This window comes from Scyliorhinus canicula, chromosome 23 (assembly GCF_902713615.1).
Source record: "Scyliorhinus canicula chromosome 23, sScyCan1.1, whole genome shotgun sequence".
NCBI lineage: Eukaryota > Metazoa > Chordata > Chondrichthyes > Carcharhiniformes > Scyliorhinidae > Scyliorhinus > Scyliorhinus canicula.
The window spans coordinates 12,647,807-12,668,135 of NC_052168.1; the positions used below are offsets into that span (position 1 = coordinate 12,647,807).

The 20,329-nt window shown below is 50.8% G+C and overlaps 1 protein-coding gene across 3 annotated transcripts in view; it reads left to right on the forward strand.

Moving 5' to 3' along the window:
- The window catches only part of LOC119956567 (transcription factor MafK-like), a 49,403-nt gene extending 29,074 nt beyond the window's left edge, over positions 1-20,329 (forward strand). For all 3 annotated transcript variants that reach the window (XM_038783871.1, XM_038783870.1, XM_038783869.1), the window contains exons 2-3: positions 14,299-14,361; positions 19,861-20,329. In XM_038783871.1, the coding sequence (XP_038639799.1) occupies positions 14,329-14,361; positions 19,861-20,271 (444 nt within the window). In that variant the 5' untranslated portion in view covers positions 14,299-14,328 and the 3' untranslated portion in view covers positions 20,272-20,329. The remainder of the gene's footprint in view (positions 1-14,298; positions 14,362-19,860) is intronic.

Genomic DNA, 20,329 nt, shown 5'->3' on the forward strand with positions numbered 1-20,329 from the left:
ACTAGGGGCTTTTCACAGTAACTTCACTGAATCCTACTTGTGACAATGAGCGATTTTCATTTCATTTTTCATTCAACACCGCTGCCTCTACACTCCCCTCCTAGGTGACTCACAACAACACCACTTGGACATCTATCTGCCATTCCTTCATGTCTGTCTTGGGTCAACCCTCCCGAACAACGCCCCACGTAGACTGCAGCGGTTAAAGAAGGCGGTTCACTACTACCTTCTTGAGGACAGTTGGGGTTGGGCAATAAATGCTGGCTGTTACAGTCTCGTATTATTCATGGAACTAATTACCACGAGGATGTACACCCACGGTGCCACATGTAAAGTGCTGCTTCAGATTTCTGTTGTGGGCTGATTTCTCCCCCTCTCCCTGATCGGAATGATTTGTTTGCTGTGGGAACTGTCACATCCAGCTATTTCATGCAGTGTGTGTGTGGTCCCTAAATCTGTTGTGTTCCCAAACATCGTCATCTTCAGTTGGGTTCTTCTCTTTCTTTCTCATTCACTCTATTGCGCTCTCTGACGGCTCGTTTACCGCCTTCTTCCCTCGTTCTGTACATCTTTTCACAATGACGTGGAGATGCCGGCGTTGGACTGGGGTGAGCACAGTAAGAAGTCTTACAACACCAGGTTAAAGTCCAACAGGTTTGTTTCAAACACGAGCTTTCGGAGCACAGCTCCTTCCTCAGGTGAATCCTCAGGTGAAGGAGCAGCGCTCCGAAAGCTCGTGTTTGAAACAAACCTGTTGGACTTTAACCTGGTGTAAGACTTCTTACTCTTTTCACAATGATTGGGTTTTCCAAAAACTCTGCAGTTTGGTCCGACTTTTAGGACATTTTCTTCTCCCTGTGAAGTCATCCAGAGCTCACGCTCTGTCTGGAGGGCATTCTTTTGTTGCTCTTTCACTGTATCACCCCTGCTGCCAATCCCTTGACTTAACTGAAAGCTAGTCGATTTTGTAGTCAGTCCATCTGTTGGGTTACGTGCTCTGCCAATGTTTACAGCCTGTGATGCTGTGAACCTGTCTTTTCCAAACCCATCGTTTTGTACTTTTGGGTGTGCAAATCCCTACAGGAGCTGATTGACTAGCCTTTCATCTGTTTCCTCGAGTTTACACCAGCTGGCTGCATATTTCAATCTTGCGAAGAAATTGTACACAGGCTCACCTGGTTCCTGCCTCAGGCTTTGGAATTCACATTGGTGGATCCGATGGTTTGACTTTGGCTGGAGATCGGTGCTGAATTTTCCCAAAATGTTAGCCACGGGAGCAAATCCCATCGTGGCCGCTCAATCTCGCGAGTGGCCAAAAATGGAACTTCCGCCGGTGCGATCTCAGTTTCTTCTTGAACCGCTGCCATCCCTGAGGTGTAGGTACACCCACCGTGCTGTTAGGGAGGGAGTTCCAGGATTTGACCCAGCAACAGTGAAGGAACGGCCGATATATTTCCAAGTTAGGGTGGTGAGTGACTTGGAGGGCAACCTCCAGGTGGTGGGGTTCCCAGGAATCTGCTAAACTTATCCATCGAGATGGTAGTGGACGTGGGTTTGGAAGGTACTCCCTGAAGAACCTTGGTGTGTTACTGCAGTTCATCTTGTAGATGGTACACACGGCTGCCACTGTTTCTCAGTGGTGGATGAGTTGAATATTCGTGGAAGGGGTGCCAATCAAGCGAGCTGCTTTGTCCTGGATGGTGTTGAGCTTCTTGAGTGTTGGAGCTGCACTCCCCCAAGCAAATAGAGAATATTCCATCACATTCCTGACGTGCCTTGTAAATGATGGAATTGTGGGGGATTCAGTGATGGTAATGCCATTGAATGTCATGGTTAGAGCCTCTCTTGTAGGGGATGGTCATTGCCTGGCACTTGTGCATCGCAAATGTTACTTGTCACTTGTCAGCCCAAGCCTGGATATTATCCAGGTCTTGTGTGTTGCTGCATTTGGACATGGACTGCTTCAGTATCTGAGGAGTCGCAAATGGTACTAAACATCGGCAAACATTCCCACTTCTGACCTTATGATGGAAGGGAGGTCATTGATGAAGCAGCTGAAGATGGTTGAGCCGAGGACACTATCATGAGGAACTCCTGCAGTGATGTTCTGGAGCTGAGATGATTGACCTTCAACCACCACAACCATCTTCCTCTGTGCCAGGTATGACTCCAACTAATGGAGAGTTTCCCCCCGACTCCAGTTTTTCAAGGGCTCCTTGATGCTTTAGTCGGTCAAGTGCTGCCTTGATGTTAAGGGTAGTGACTCTAATCTTCACCTCTGGCATTCAACTCTTTTGTCCATGTTTGAACCAAGGCTGTAACGAAGTCAGGAGCTGAGTGACCCTGGCGGAACCCAAACTGAGCATCTGCGGGTAGTTTATTGCTGAGTAAGTGTCAGTTGATAATGCTGTTGATGACCTCTTCCATCGCTTTGCTGATGATGGAGAGTAGACTGATAGGGCGGTAATTGACTGGGTTGGATTTGTCCTGTTTCTTGTGTACAGGACACACCTGGGCAATTTTCCACATTGCTGGGTAGATGTCAGTGTTGTAGCTGCACTGGAACAGCTTGGCTAGAGGTGTGTTCTAGAGTCTTCAGGACTATTACCGGGATATTGTCTGGGCCCAGAGCCTTTGCAGTATCCAGTGCCTTCAGCTGTTTCTTGATATCCCGTGGAGTGAATCAAATTTGCTGAAGACTGTCCTCTCTGATGCTGGGGATCTCCGGAGGAGACCCAGGTGGATCATCCACTCGGCACTTCTGGCTGAAGATTGTTGCGGATGCTTCAGATGTCTTTTGCACATATGTGCTGGGCTCCTCCACCATTGCGGATTGGGATATTCGTGGAGCCTTCTCCTCCATTGAGTTGTTAAATTGCCCACTGCCATTCACGGCTGGATGTGGCGGGACTACAGAGCTTAAATCGGATCCGTTTGTTGTATAATTGCTTATCCCTGTCCATCACTTGCTGCTTCTGCTTTTGGCACGCAAGTAATCCTGTGTTGTCGCTTCACCAGGTTAATCCCTCATTTTTAGATACGGTGTTGGTCCGGGAATACCGTCCTACTCTTCATTGGACCCCTGGCTTGGCGGTAATGGTAGAGTGGGGTATATGCCGGGCCATGAGGTTACAGATTGTAGTTGAGTACAATTCTGCTGCTGGTGGCCACAGCACCTCATGGTGCCCAGTATCGCGTTGCTAGATCTATTTGGAATCCATCCCAGTTAGCTCGGTGGTATTGCCACACAACAAGATTCATAGAATTTACAGTGCAGAAGGAGGCCATTCGGCCCATCGAGTCTGCACCGGCTCTTGGAAAGAGCACCCTACCCAAGGTCAACACCTCCACCCTATCCCCATAACCCAGTAACCCCACCCAACACTAAGGGCAATTTTGGACACTACGGGCAATTTATCATGGCCAATCCACCTAACCTGCACATCTTTGGACTGTGGGAGGAAACCGGAGCACCCGGAGGAAACCCACGCACACACGCGGAGTCTGCACATCCTCCCCGTGTGTGCGTGGGTTTACTCCGGGTGCTCCGGTTTCCTCCCACGGTCCAAAGATGTGCAGGTTGGGTGGATTGGCCAGGCTAAATTGCCCCTTCGTGTCCGAAAAAAGGTTAGGTGGGGTTACCTGGTTACGGGGATAGGTTGGAAGTGTGGGCTTAAGTGGAGTGCTCTTTCCAAGGGCTGGTGCAGACTCGATGGGCTGAATGGCCTCCTTCTGCACTGTAAATTCTATGTACTTATCCCATCGAGTCTGCACTGACCCTCTGAAAGAGCATCCCACCCAAGCCCCCCCCCCATCCCAATCCCCTCAACCCCACCTAATCTGCACAGCTTTGGACATGTAGGCCGGACCAGGTAAAGACGACAGAAACCGGACGGACCACCCAGCATCAGTCTGGGCTCCGGGACACCAATGACAAACCCAGCACAGTCGACCCTGCAAAGAATTCCTGACTAACACCCGGGGTCTAGTGCTAAAATTGGGGGAGTGGTCTCACAGATTTGTCAAGCCTTACAGATACAGCGCCAGATGCCACCATCATTATCTCTGGGTATGTCCTGTCCCAATGGCAGGACAGGCCCAGCAGAGGATGTTGCACAATGGTGTACAGTCGGTGGGGCGTTGACCTGGGAGCCCGCAACATCGACTCTGGACCATTCCCGGCTTGGGTCACTGTCTGTGCGGAGTCTGCATGTTCTCCCGGTGGCTGCGTGGGTTTCCTCCGGGTGCTCCGGTTTCCACCCACAAGTCCTGAAAGACGTGCTGTTACGTAATTTGGACATTCTGAATTCTCCGTCAGTGTGGCCGAACAGGTGCCGTAGTGTGGCGACTAGGGACTTTTCACAGTAACTTCATTGCAGTGTTGATGTAAGCCTAGTTGTGACAATAAAGATTATTATTAAGGTCAAACATAGGCAAGGAAACCTCCTGCTGATTATCACGTACCGTTCCCCCGTTCCCCCCCCCCCCTCCATGTTAAACGCCGCTTGAAGGAAGCATCGAGGGTGGCAAGGGCATAGAATGTACTCTGGATGGGGGAACTTCAATGTCCATCACCATGAGTGGCTGGGTGGTACCACCCCAGACTTAGCTGGCCACGTCCTAAAGGACATAGCTGCTAGGTTGGGACTGCAGCAGATGGTGAGGGAACCAACAATTGGGAAAAACAGACTTAACTCTTCCTCACCAACCTGCCTTCCATAGATGCATCTGTCCATGACAGTAACGGAAGGAGGGACCACTGCACAGGCCTTGTGGACACGAAGCCCCGTCTTCACCTTAAGGATACCCTCCATTGGAGCAGCACGGTAGCATTGTGGATAGCACAATTGCTTCACAGCTCCAGGGTTCCGGGTTCGATTCCGGGCTTGGGTCACTGTCTGTGCGGAGTCTGTGCTAACCACTATGCTACCGTGCTGCCCCGTGCTCCTCTTCTGCACTGTATGGACTCTTCTATGGATTCTGTATATGTGGCTCCAGACCCATATCAATGTGGTTGACTCTGAAATGGCTCAGTCGGGCAATTGGGGGTGGGGCAATAAATGTTGGCTCCGCCAGCATTTAATGTTTTTTTTTAATGTGTCCCACACTGAGAATTGACCCCCATCGGGTTCCCGTGACATTTTTGTGATGTTGTCCCCCTCCATTCTCCTCTTTCCAATCGCTTCCCCCCACAAATAAGAAGCAGGAAGAGGCCCCTTGGCCCTTCGCGCCTGCTCCACCATTCAGTAAGATCCTTAACCCCACATTCCTGTCGACCCCCCCCCCATAACCTTTCACCCTCCACCCTTGCAGATGGGGAAATTCCATCCAGCCCTGCCTTAAAAATACTCCAAGGCATTGCTTCTTTCGCCTTTTGAGGAGGAAGGATCCAGAGACCCATGGCCAACCTTGAGCGAGAACAATGCCTCCTCATCTCTTATCCTATGAATCCAACTGAACAGACCAACTGGGAATGGCCACCGGTGAGTGAGCGACGGTGAAGGTTGGACTGAGTGCTCAGTTCGCTTGGTGGCAAGGAACAGCCCCATCCCAATGTCTGAATTTACTGAGCTTCCAGACAGGTGGAAGGAACAAATCGGGAGTACAGTCGGTAGTCATAGTCATCAAGTCACAGAGCTTTACAACACAGAAAGAAGCACCCCTAAGGCCTAGAATTGCCTTTAAGAACTGACGTTTTGACCTAGGGTTGTCAAATTGTGTTTGATATTTGCTCCAGTGACCAGCCCTGATGGGTTTAACGGTGCTTTGTAAATTCCAGTCCCACACTACCTGGGTCACTCTGTAACGGCCCAGTGAGGTATGTCATGCAAGAGTGCCTTTACGAAATGGATGTTTAAGCAATGTACCTTTAAGAAATGGAGCCGCTCGTATTACTGAAGTGATGTCAGAGGGTGGGGGGGAGCTGAGCTCACTTCTGCTTTTAGTTTCAGTTTGAGAGAGAGCAGCTGGAAAGTGCCTGGCTGGTTTGCTGTGAGCTGTTTGAAAGGAAAAGCCAGTTTTGAGAAAAAGAGCTTGGGTGTGTCTGTGTTTGCAGTGAGCTGGATCTGCTGTGATCTCTGCCATGAAAGACTATCTCTGAATCATTTGGGTGATTTAAACTCATAATAGTAATGTCTTTAACCTGATGTTTTTCTGTATAAGGGTGTAGTCATTTGGCGGTTTTGAAGGAGCATTGAGGGATTATTTAGTGTTGTATTATTTTCAGGGTTATCTTTGAAGTAAGGGGGTGGTAAGTGATCCAGTGTTTATTTAAAAGGTTAAGTTGAGTTCATGGAATAAACATTGTTTTGTGTTTAAAAACCCACATGCCCAAAATTGTAATATCACACCTGAAGAACAAGCCGTGAACTCCTCTCCCATAACAGGTATTTGGCCATACAAGCAACTGCAATCAAGAGACTTTTGCACCATCAGCTTCCCAGGGTAACTAAGGATGGGCAATTAATGAATAAATATCAGTGTAACCAACATCTCCAGGTCAATCTTGTAATAGAAAAACAGATTCTGGTCAATGGTGAATCTCAAGGTGTTGATGGTGGGGGATTGCATGATGGCAACGTGTCATGTGAGAGTACCTTTAAGAAATGGGTGTTTACGAAATGTACCTTTTAAGAAATGGAGCTGCTCATGTTACTGGAGTGATGTCAGAGTGTGGGTGGAGCTGAGCTCTACTTGTGCTTTTTAGTTTCAGTTTGAGTAAAAGTTTGGGGTGTGTCTGTGTTTTTTCAGTGAGCTGCATCTGGAGTTAAAACAAAGGGCTGTACTGTTGATCTCTGCCATCCGAAGACTATCTATGGATCATTTGGTGAATTCAGAAGAATTATAAATGTTTTCAGTCTTGAATGTAAACCCTGATGTGCTTCGAGGTTTGTTAAGTCTTTTGGGTGTAAAAGGACAGCATACAGGTTACTTAGTGTTGTATTCTTTGGGGGGTGTATTTGATTTACCGGTTGCTAAGATGGTCGCTGTTTGTTTTAGAAAGGTTAACTTAGTTCATAGAATAAACATTGTTTTGCTTTAAAAAATAATTTTTCCATTTCCGAAGTACCACACCTGTAGAGTGGGCCGTGTGCTCCCCATACCACAATCTATTAAAAGTTGTGGGTCAGGTGAACTCCATGATACACTTTGGGGTTCTCTAAACCCTGGCCCATAACAAATGTCATTTAATGTCAAAGTGAGATGGTTAGATTCTCATCTTGGAGATGTTCATTGCTTGGCAGGCTGATGGCTTCGTTGTCTGAGGACTTGGGCGAATTTTACTGAACAATGCGCAATCTTCGGGGAACATCTTCACAGATGGCCTTCCGATGCAGGGAAGGTCAATGATGAAGCAGCTAAAGATGGCTGGGCCGAGGACACTACCCTGAGGAAACCCCTGCGGCGATGTCCTGGTATAGAGCTGATCAAACTCCAACCAGTGGAGGAATTTCCCCCCCCGACTCCCATTGACATCAGTTGTGCTGAAGTTCCTTGATGCTGTCTCAGTCAGTTGCTGCCCTGATGTCAAGGGCAGTCACTCTTGCCCCATTCTGGAGTTCGGCTCTCTCGTCCACGTTTGAACCAAGGTCAGGAGCGGGAGGAACCCGACAGAGAAGCGATTATAGCTGAGCAAAGTGCCGCTGGATAGGGCTCTCGATGATATCTTCCATCACTTTGCTGATGTTCGAGAGTAGACTAATGGGCCAACAGTTGACTGGATTCGATTAGTCCTGCGTTTTGGGGCAATTTTCCAGCCAGTAGATTTTCGCCAGTTACAATCTCCGATCCCCCTTCTCTAACTTGAAAGAATAATGATGTGGAGATAGAACATAGAACATAGAACAGTACAGCACAGAACAGGCCCTTCGGCCCTCAATGTTGTGCCGAGCCATGATCACCCTACTCAAACCCACGTATCCACCCTATACCCGTAACCCAACAACCCCCCCCCCCCCTTAACCTTGCTTTTTAGGACACTACGGGAAATTTAGCATGGCCAATCCATCTAACCCGCACATCTTTGGACTGTGGGAGGAAACCGGAGCACCCGGAGGAAACCCACGCACACACGGGGAGGACGTGCAGACTCCGCACAGACAGTGACCCAGCCGGGAATCGAACCTGGGACCCTGGAGCTGTGAAGCATTTATGCTAACCACCATGCTACCGTGCTGCCACCGATGCCGGCGTTGGACTGGGGTGAGCACAGTAAGAAGTCTTACAACACCAGGTTAAAGTCCAACAGGTTTGTTTCAAACATGAGCTTTCGGAGCACTGCTCCTTCACCTGAGGAAGGAGCAGTGCTCCGAAAGCTCGTGTTTGAATCAAACCTGTTGGACTTTAACCTGGTGTTGTAAGACTTCTTACTTGAAAGAATAAACTATGGGGGGGGGGGGGGGGGGAAATGCGGCCTATCCTGCCAGGATCTTCCGTTCCCACAGAGGGGCGCTTCCCTAGTGGCACGGCCGGCGAGCAACGCAAATGGCCATTGACTTCGACAGGACTGGAAGATCCCGCTGGCGGCCAATGGCGGCCCGCCTACATCACTGGAAAGCCCACCGTGCCGGGGGCTGGGGTGGGTGGGGAGGGGGGGGGGGGGCGTGGTGTGGGGGGGGGAGGGGGGGGCGTGGTGTGGGGGGGGGAGGGGGGGGGGATTATCCCGGCCTATGTTTACATAACAGCTTCAAAAGTAGAGAGACATTTTTTTTTTTACCCCAAACGGTCCAGTGACTTGACTCGTCCCCCTGGCCAATTCCCCCCCCCCCCCCCCCCCCCCCCACACACACTTCTGAACTCCTCCCCATTGCATTGCGACTCTCCTATGCGGACGAATACAACATATCTGGCCGGCGATGTGCGAATGCACTGAGAATTTATGAAGTAAACTGCTCGAAAATATCATGTCCAAGAGTAGTTTAAAAAAAAAATTGCCATCTACGTGCGTATCCCGTAGAACAATAAGGAAGTTGAGACCTAAGTAGGTTCCACCCTCCGAGTTGGGACGTTGCCAACATTAACACAGATAAAATATTGTTCTAATTGGTGCGTGTAAGCTCATGCCAGGTGGGGAATGACTATCGGACTTTGTTCCAATTGCTGAGATGCTTGAACTTTTCTTTTGTTGACTGTTGAGTATGTTCCTAAATTGCTTTATTGCCTCCTGTATTAGGAGTGGCCGCTGTTTCCTTTGTCACCCTGGATGGGTGGATTTATCTTCAATCCCCTTTTGGGTGGAGGGAGGTTCTGGGCAGAATGGTACCAGTCACGGGCAAGGCCCAGATACTAACCTGGGCGTTGCTGTAGCGATCTCGGGAGTTGCCGAGTACCTCTCGCGGAGGTTGCCGCTAGCTTGCCGTTGCACCTCAGAAGTGTGGCCGATTCGCCCCTTTAGCCTTTACAGTGCCCTGCGCGGTATCAAAGTCAAAAACAAGAGACCGGGGTATCTCTGAGCCCCCACCTCCCCCCGCCCCCACACGCACACCCCAACATAGTATTTACAGTGCAGAAGGAGACCATTCAGCCCATCAAGTCTGCACCGGCCCTTGGCAAGAGCATCCTACCAAAGCCCACACATCCACCCTATCCCGCAACCTCACCTGACCTTTCTTTTGGACACTAAGGGCAATTTAGCGTGGCCAATCCACCTAACCTGCACATCTTTGGACACCTAAGGGACAATTTAGCACGATCAATCCACCTTACCTCCACATCTTTGGTCACTAAGGGCAATTTAGCATGGCCAATCCACCTAACCTGCACATCTTTGGCCACTAAGGGCAATTTAGCGCGGCCAATCCACCTAACCTGCACATCTTTGGACTGTGAGAGGAAACCGGAACATCCCGGAGGAAACCCACGCGGACACAGGGAGAACTCCGCACAGAAAGTGACCCAGGGCTCCTTCGAGCCCCAATTCCAACTTAGTGCCAACTCTTACAAAGCCATGCCCCCTCACCCACCACCCTTTGCCCTTGCACCTCCCGTGCCAACTCACCCAATATCCACTCTGGTCGACCCTCGTGGTGGGGGGGGGGCAGCGATGAGATAGAATAAGGAGGAATGTTGCCTCTGATTCTGCTTGTAGACTCGCAGAGCATTGCCAACATTTTCTGCTTCCATTCCTGGCTGGATGTTGTTGGCTTTGGATGGGTTTGGGCCTGACTCTGATGCCCCCACACATTCCAATAGCCTCTCGTCACTGCCTCAGCTCACTTGCGTGACATTCCTGAGGCAGTCAGCACCTGGAAACCGTAACAGGAGGAGAGGAGATTGCGACGGCACAAAGGAGGAGTGACGCAGCCTTTCCCCTTATTAGTTTTAAGGGACTATCTCCGCTTTACAAGGGTTATTGAACTTGGCAAGTTCTGCCCGACACCAAATCAATAGCGCGGTGCATCAATCTTGTGGGCAGCACGGTAGCACAGTGGTTAGCACTGTTGCCAGCGCCGGGGACCCGGGTTCGATTCCCACACTTTCTCCCCGTGTGTGCGTGGGTTGCCTCCGGGTGCTCCGGTTTCCTCCCACAGTCCAAAGATGTGCGGGTTAGGTGGATTGGCCATGCTAACATTGCCCCGTAGCCTCCAAGGGTTAGATGGGGTTACTGGGTTACAGGGATGGGGTGGAGGAATGGGCTTAAGTAGGGTGCTCTTTCCAAGGACCGGTGCAGACTCGATGGGCCGAATGGTCTCCTTCTGCACTGTAACATTCTACTGCCCAAACCCGACTTTTAAAAATGGCTGCCTGGGCACCAGATTTTCGGTCCGGGACAAAGGACTAGATTAGTAGTCAGGGCGGGCAACTCCAGAAGAACTGAGGAGCATGAAGCGCTCCACTAGCCCTTGCCCCTCACACCCACAAACCTCCGCCCCCATGGCTCCTCATGCCCCACCATGCTGACCTATGCCGCACCACTCACCACCCTCCCCCATGGGCCTTTATACCATCTACGCCAATGTGGTGCCAACTCACCCACCATCCTTTGCCCTAACACCTCCCACGCCAACTGGCCCAGTATCCACCTTGGGAAACCAGGCAAAGATGAGATACGATAAAGTTCTATGAAACAAACATCTAAAGGTCCTCTTGGACTTGCGGTGTTCCACTGCCTGTGGCTCTGTGGACTGGGCATGGAGCTCTGGGATTCCCTCACTAACCCCTTCTCCACTTTGACACATCTTAAAACCCACCTTACCTCTCCAACTATCTCCCAATGGCTCGGTGTCAAATTTTGTTTGGTATTGGCCCCTGTGGAATGGTTCACCACGAGCCTGACCATCATGAATCCACCAACAGGGGCCCGGTTAAGGGGCCCTGAATCTTGGCCAGCCATTGAGGTGAGAGGGCATCTCTGCAGATGCCACATACCCACAGTTCTGCACAGTTAAACCTCGGCACACAGCGCTCTGATTTAAGGAATACAAAACTCCAAAAGGGAAGTTGAGTAAATGCACCAGTTGGTGCGGTGGTGATTTACAGATCTCAGCCCCGACCTTTGAACTGTGCTGAGTCAGCTGACTTCAGTAATGGGCCCCTTCCCACTGCACTCGATTGCCGTGAGGTTATTGGGAGAGAAAGAAATTAGGCAATTGGGTGTGGTGCTAGTGAAGATGTCACCTTGCCGTGAACCCATTTCCCGCTCCTCGGAATCCGAATCCTTTCCAAATGCTTAACATTTTGCGCATTTTGACTGGGTTTGTGCGAACGGAATATCCTCTTCATGAGCTGGACGGAGATTGGCCTTTGAGCAACGGCTTCAATAGGGATGTGGGAACTCTGAGCTGAGAGGCGAAGTTGGCATTTATCCTTTGCCACCTGGCACGGTGCTCACGCAGAGAAGTTGGTACGTGAAGGAGCTGAGTTGGCACAGCAGGCGTGCACGTGGCACGTGTGTCTTGAGTCGGGACGTTCCTCGGCACAAACCTGCGGCTGAGTCTGAATCACGCGATGCCTTGGCGTTGCTCCCTCCAGTGCCAATCCTTGGGCGAAGGCCCGGGTGTCATACCGGTAAATGTCTACCTCTCCCGGTGATACTGCCGGCACTGGAGAGGTCAACAGCTCTCGGGGCGGTGAATGAATTTTCACCCTGCTCGGGAATTAATCCAGGAGCTGACCCGATGCTGTCCAGGTCAGTGCTGATCCTCTGGGGATAAAAATAACACGGGATTCCAAAGCGGTGGGAATATTCCGCCCTCAGTTTCTGAGTTGATCTGAATGTTTTTTGTCTGGTGCTGTTATTTCAAATGAATGCCGTGTATCAGAACGTGCACAGGTAAGCATGGCACGTTGATCTGGGAAGGCGATGGCGTAGTGCCTTTGTCATTGGACTCGTCATCCAGAGACCCGGGAGAATGCTCTGTGGTCCCGGGTTCGAATCCTACCACGGCAGATGATGAAATTTGAATGCAATAATAATCTGGAATTAAAAGTCGAGTGATGGGGGCGGCACGGTGGCGCGGTGGTTGACACTGTTGCCTCACGGCCCGAGGTCCCAGGTTCGATTCCGGCCCCGGCTCACTGTCCGTGAGGAGTTTGCGCGATCTCCCCGTGTCTGCGTGGGTCTCCCCCCCACAGCCCAAAGATGTGCAGGGTAGGTAGATTGGCCACGCTAAATTGCCCCTTAATTGGAAAATAAATAAATAATCGGGCCCTCTAAAATTAAAAAAAAATGACGATGAAACCATTGGCAATTGTAAAATAAAACCTATCTGGTTCCCTAACGCCCCTCGGGGACAGACATCGGCCGTCCTTACCAGCTCCGGCCTCCAGGTGACTCCAGATCCACACAGCAATGGGGTTGACTCTTAACTGCCCCCCTACTGAAATGGCCGAGCAAGCCATTCAGTTCAAGGGTAATTAGGGATGGGAAACAGAGGCTGGGCCCACATCCCAAGAACAGATTAATGTTGTACAGGGCACCACCGGTTACTGCGCTGCGAACCACTGCTGGGGTTCGAACCCAGTTCCCATTGTATGCGCCTTGGGCCTCTGGATTATTAGTCCATTGACAAAAGCACTACGCCACTGCCTCCCCCAGTCATTGCCCCCACCCCACAGTGGATGCTCAACTAGTAGCAGGAGCCCCATCTCCATTGCAAATGACCCTGATCTTGAAATGGAACATGTTTGGTGGAAGTTCCGCGACATCAGGCTTCTGATGTGGAACGGTTGCCCAGGCCTTGAGGTCCTTAATTATGAGGAAATCTCAATGCTGTATTTATTTATTTATTTATTCATTCACAGATGTGGAGTGTCGTTGCAAGGCCAACATTTTGTTACCCAACACGGGTAGGTGGTGGTGAGCCGCCTTCTCGAACCGCGGCAGACCACGTGGTGTAGGTACACCCACTGTGCTGTTAGGGAGGGAGTTCTGGAATTTTGACCCTGCAACTGTGAAGGAGCGGGGCGACGTAGTTCCAAGTCAGGATGGGGCATGCCTGAGGTGGCGATGTTGATGTGCTGCCCTTGTCCTTCTAGGTGGTAGTTGTCGCGTGTGAGGTTGAAGGAGCCTTGGTGAGATACTGCTGCGCATCTCACAGATGGTACACACGGCTGCCACAGTGCACCAGTGGTGGACGGGGTGCCAACCAAGCGGGGCTGCTTTGCCCTGGATGGTGTTGAACTTCTCGAGTATTGTTGAAGCTGCAGTCACCAAGGCAAGTGGAGAGTAATCCATCGCACTCCACACTTGTGCCTTGGGGATGGTGGACTGGCTTTGGAGAGTCATTTGTTGCAAAACGCCCAGCCTCGGGCCTGTGCCTGTATCTGCAGTCTTTATGTCTGGGATGGTTTTGAATTGTCATCTCTGCTCTGCCCCGTTTACAGTGGGTAGGGATTCAGGGTTCGAGTGGAGTGAGCGAAGAGACACATTGTTTGCGAATATTTCTTTATGCTAACAACGTCAATGACCTGGCTAAGTCTCCGACCCCCAACGTTCGCACTGGTTTAGCTCAGTGGGCTAGACAGCTGGTTTGTAATGCTTGAACAAGGCCAGCAGCGCGGGTTCAATTCCCTGAGAACTCTGAATTCTCCCTCTGTGTACCCGAACAGGCGCCGGAATGTGGCGACTAGGGGCTTTTCACAGTCACTTCATCCTTGTGCCAATAAAAGATTATTATTATTAGTAGTAGTATTATTAAGGTCTGTGGAGGATGGCCAATAGTGGGAAATGTAAAAATGGGCGGGAAGGGAGGGGAAGAATGTAGCCGTTTGGGAATGATCAGCAGCTGCAGTGGGATAACTTTGGTAGCGTTTGCTTGGAAGGCTGCAAAGCTAACCTTTAACCTTTCGTCGATACAGGGATCCCATTCTGGACAGGCTCCACACATAATGAGCAGCAACAAAGCAAGCAAAGCACTGAAGGTGAGAGCAGATACCTCTTGGCTGAGATGGCTTATTGTCGTGTACTTTATCAATAGAGTCACCACTTTAATCATTGAAACTAGCAAGAGTAGACGCTTCGAGCCTGCCCCGCCATTCGCCACCGTGGCAAATCCTCGACCTCAAGGCCGTATTCCCGCTTTCTCCCCATACCCCTTGATGCCATTGAAAACCTAGAAATATTATCTCTTTCTTGAATACGTTCAGTGACTTGGCTTCCGGGGGCGGCACGGTGGCGCAGTGGTTAGCGCTGCTGCCTCACGGCGCCGAGGACCCGGGTTCGATCCCGGCCCCGGCTCACTGTCCGTGTGGAGTTTACACATCCGCCCCCTGCCTGCGTGGGTCTCTTCCCCCCCCCCCCCCCCCCCCCCCCCAACCCAAAATGATGCACAGGGTAGGTGGATTGGCCACGCTAAATTGCCCTTTAATTGGAAAAATAAAGAAAACAAAACTTTCCCTTTGACTCACTTTGGCCTAGAGGTGACACTAGTTCACGCTCCATGATTGACCCTTAATTCTCTCATCCCAACCAGTAGTTGAATGCCGCCTTGCCCAGCCCAGACAACCGGGAATAAAGGAAGTGAGAAATGGTTTGATGCATCGGTGTTCCGTACATCGGGAATTGGGATGGCTCCATTGGGATTCCGTGCATTGAGAGTGAAAAGGGAGTGACTGATGCCATCGGAATCTTGCACAATGTAACTGAAGGCAAAGGGGTTTGATCCATTGGGCCATTACAATGGGGACCACGGTTGCCCCTTGTGGGGAAAACAGCCCACGAGGGTTAACCGCTGGGGCTATAAGGATGGATGGCCTTCTGAAGATTTTGCAATGGGGATCGGGGAGCATTCTTGCAGAATTGAACCTCCTTAATTAAATCGGTGGGGTAGAATTTATGATCGGACATTCTGTACGTTCTCTGCTTGGGAAAGGTATGATGGATTGCTCTTCTTTCACAGTCTCTCTGCGATCCTTTGGAGATCCATCGCATCACCCAACCCCATCGCACCCGTGTGAGGGCTATCCAATTGGACCGCCACATCGGGCAGCACGGCAGCAGAGTGGTTAGCACTGTTGCTTCACAGCGCCAGGGTCCCAGGTTCGATTCCCGGCTGGGTCACTGTCTGAGCGGAGTCTGCACGTTCTCCCCCCGTGTCTGCGTGGGTTTCCTCCGGGTGCTCCGGTTTCCTCCCACAGTCCAAAGATGCGCCGGTTAGGTGGATTGGCCATGCTAAATTGCCCCTTAAGTATCCAAAAAAGTTAGGTGGGGTTGGGGGAGTTGGCTGGAGATGTGGACCTAAGGGTGCTCTTTCCAAGGCGCGGTGCAGACTCGATGGGCCGAATGGCCTAATTCTGAACTGTAAATTCTGTGATTCTTTGATGTGACGGACTGAACATAACCATTCCGAGATTCTTTACTCCATTATCCTTTTCTCCTTAACCTTGTGTCCTGGGATTCCTGATCATTCCGTCAATGGGAGCAGTTTCCCCTTACCTACTCGATCAAAACCTTTCATACTTTTGACCCCCCCGCCACCTTTGACCTCTGTTTAACCCCCTCTGACCCTACGTTCCCCTTGGAAAGGGAGCGCCACCCCACTCGGACCCTGTAAGTAAATAATAAAGGAAATCATAGGGAGTGATTGAGATTGAGACAGGACGATGGTTAGAATACCAGCTCACATTAGTCTTTCAGCTAAACAGCCGAATAGACCAACTAGGGTGTGGCATGGAGCTCCACAGACCAACAAACTCCCGGTCAATTTGTGCTTGAGGTGCAGCCAGTGAGGGTAGGCCCGAGTCAGGGAGGGAGAAAGAAATTGCAGCCCCAGTTTGGGATGCTGATTTAATCTCCCAGCAAGATTGTTCCTACTTGTCCGCAAGGCCTGAATTCAGGGCTATGCAACATAAGATGGTCATTAGTAAGTCCAGCAGTGAGTTCAGGAATGTCTTTACCCAGAGAACGGTGAGAACGTGGACCTGGAGACCACAGTTGAGTCGAACGGCAAACGTGTATTTTAGCGGAAGCTGGATAAACACTCGAGGGAGAAAGGAATTGAAGATTTATCTATGGGGTTAGGTAGAGAATGGTGAAGAGGCTCCTGTGGAACTTAGGCACCAGCATAGAACAGATGCGCTGAATGGCCTGTTTCTGAGCTGTAACCGTTTCTGACGGGATAGCATGTCCTCACAAATGTTCAGCACAATTCGCGACTCCTCCGACACCGAAGCAGTCGATTTCCAAATGCAGCAAGCCATGGACAATATCCAGGCTTGGGCTGAGGAGTGGCAAGTTACATTCACGCCACACAAGTGCCAGGCAATGACCATCTCCTACAAGAGAGGATCTAACCGTCACCCCATGACATTCATTCAAAGGCATTATCAGGGTTTCCTCCGGGTGCTCCGGGTTAGGTGGATTGGCCATGCTAAATTGCCCGTAGTGTCCTAAAAAAAGGTAAGGTTAAGGGGGAGTTGTTGGGTTACGGGTATAGGGTGGATACGTGAGTTTGAGTAGGGTGATCATTGCTTGGCACAACATCGAGGGCCGAAGGGCCTGTTCTGTGCTGTACTGTTCTAAATCTAAATCGTTGAATCCCCCACAAACAACAGCAACCCACAATTATATGGGCAGCACGGTAACACAGTGGTTAGCACGATAATCACTTATTGTCACAAGTAGGCTTCAAATGATGTTACTGTGAAAAGCCCCTAGCCGCCACATTCCGGCGCCTGTTCAGGGAGGCTGGTACGGGAATTGAAGCGTGCTGGTGGCCTGCCTTGGTCTGCTTTCAAAGCCAGCGATTTAGCCAGTGGTTAGCACTGTGGCTTCACAGCACCAGGATCCCAGGTTCGATTCTCCGCTGGGTCACTGTCTGTGCGGAGTCTTCACGTTCTCCCCCTGTCGCCGTGGGTTTCCTCCGGGAGCTCCGGTTTCCTCCCACAGTCCAAAGATGTGCAGGTTAGGTGGATTGGCCGTGCTGAATTGCCGTTAGTGTCCAAAATCGTTAGGAGGGGTTATTGGGTTACGGGGATAGGGTGGAAGTGAGGGCCTAAGTGGGGTGGTACAAACACGATGGGCCAAATGGCCTCCTTCTGCATTGTATGCAATGTATATGTATCCTGGGGTTACAGCTCCAACAACACTCAAGAAGCTCACCACCATCAAGAACAAAGCAGCCCGCTTGATTGCTCCACTTTCCACAAACATTCAACCCACGACCACTGACGTACAGTGGCAGCAGTCTGTACCATCTACAAGACACACTGCAGGAACTGATCAAGGTTCCTTAGGCAGCATCTCCCAAACCCAGGACCACTACCATCTAGAACAGGGGTGGGCAAACTTTTCCGTGCAAGGGCCACACTCAGAAATTCACAATTCACAAAGGGCCGCATAGTATATTAAGTAAAATAATTACTTCACCCGGTTATGGTTCTGGGCGCCTCATATAGAACATAGAACAGTACAGCACAGAACAGGCCCTTTGGCCCTCGACGTTGTGCCGAGCAATGATCACCCTACTCAAGTCAACGTATCCACCCTATACCAGTAAGTAACCCAACAGCCCCCCCCCCCATTAACCTTAAAAAAAATAAAAAAAATAAAAAAATAATTTTTAAAAAAAAACTTTTTTTTTTTAATGACTTGGTGGGCCGCAGAAATACCTTTGGCGGGCCGTAGTTTACCCACCCCTGATCTAGAAGGACAAGAACAGCAGATACCTGGGAACTCCACCATGTGGAGGTTACCCCCCAAGTCACTCACCACCCCGACTTGGAAATATATCGGCCGTTCCTTCACTGTCGCTGGGTCAAAATCCTGGAACTCCCTTCCTAACAGCGCAGTGGGTGTAACTACACCTTGGAGACTGCAGCGCTGAAGAAGGCAGCTGTCCACTACATTCTCGAGGGCAATAGGGATGGCCAATAAATGCTGACCTAACCAGTGACACCCGCATCCAGTAAAATTGTTATTTTAAGTTGGGAGCCGAAGCTAAACGTGACTTCCCTAACAACCCGTTGTCGAGACTGATGGACTCCAGGTTGGCTGATGGAGGGTCTACCCGTTTCCATGGAACGGGCACCCTAGCGACAGACTGGGCCTATACCCATCAGAGTTTTAAAAAATAAATTTAGAATACCCAATTCATTTTTTCCAATTAAGGGGCAATTTAGCGTGGCCAATCCACCTACCCTGCACATCTTTGGGTTGTGGGGGCGAAACCAACACAAACACGGGGAGAATGTGCAAACTCCACACGGACAGTCACCCCGAGCCGGGATCGAACCTGGGACTTCGGCGCCGTGAGGCAGCAGGGCTAACCCACTGCGCCACCGTGCTGCCTTACCCATCAGAGTTTAGGAGAATGGGCGGTGATCTTGTTGAAACTTTTCAGACCTTGAGTAGGGTAAATACCGAAAAGATGTTTTGTTTTGTTGGTTGGGGGGGGTGGGCAGATTAGAACCGGGGACACGGTTTAAGAATAAGATGGAGCTGAGAAGGGACATTAGACTATGGAATTAACTTACACCCAATGAAGTATTTTGAAGCGGAGTCACGGTTGTACGATAGTAAATGTGGGAGCCAATTTGTGCACAGCAAGCTCAACACCAACATCAGCCTGCCCTGCCAGCAATCTCGTTTTTAAAAAAATATATAAATTTAGAGTACCCAATTATTTTTTCCAATTAAGGGGCAATTTAGCGTGGCCAATTCACCTACCCTGCACATCTTTTTGTGTTGTGGGTGTGAGACCCACGAAAACACGGGGAGAATGTGTAAACTCCACACGGACAGTGACCCGAGGCCGGGATCAAACCCGGGCCCTCGGCGCCATGAGGCAGCAGCGCTAACCACCGTGCCGCCATGCTGCACAAGCAATATTGGTTTTAAAAGGTCAAATTTTCAAAAATATATATATATTGAAACACCCCCAGAACAACTCCTTTCCACCCCACTCCACAGAACAACCCCTTCCCCAGCACTGCCTGCTGGCACTGCCCAGTCAATATCAGGGGGCAATGCCCGGGCATGACCCTTTCACCCTCCCCTGTGGGATATACCGACCTGTGCGTCTCGTTCATCTCGCCAGGTGGACGTTACGGGGGATATGTTGTGATTCAGGTCGACAGAATGGACAATGTATCGTTGGGGAGGGTGGGGGGGGAGATTTTTGGGGGGGTGGGGGGGGGGAGATTATCATGCATAATGGTCTGATGAGCATATTTAAATATATGCAAATGATATTCCGACTTTTAAAGTTGGGATCACTGTTTTTTTTCTGGGGGGGGTGGTGTGGTGGAGGGGAGGGGGTGGGGATACAATCGGTTGGGGGAAATCCCGCTGGCGTAGAAGCCATATTGAGATTTCTGCCAATTCTGCCCCTCCTCCCCCCCCCCCCCCCCGAAAATGGTTCCCCCCCCTCAGGACCTTTGCCTTGCTGCCCAGTTTACCATTGCTGCCATTGTTCCTTACAGATTAAGCGAGAGTCGGGGGAGAATACCCCTGCGCTGATGGACCAGGAGCTGGTGTCGATGTCCGTGCGGGAGCTGAACCACCACCTCCGCGGCCTCTCCAAAGACGAGATTCTGAACCTGAAGCAGCGGCGGCGGACGCTGAAGAACCGCGGCTACGCGGCCAGCTGCCGGGTGAAGCGGGTGACGCAGAAGGAGGAGCTGGAGCGGCAGAAGGCCGAGCTGGAGCAGGAGGTGGAGAAGCTGGCGGCGGAGAACGCCGACATGAAGACGGAGCTGGACGCCCTGCGCTCAAAGTACGAGGCCCTCCAGACCTTCGCCCGGACGGTGGCCTGCGGGCCCATCACACCCACCAAGGTCAACACGACCAGCGTGATCACGATCGTGAAGTCGTCCAACTTCTCCTCGCGCTAGCGCTCAGGCGAGAGTAATTTTTAATTTTGATTTTTTTTTGTGTGTGGAAGGGCCGCTG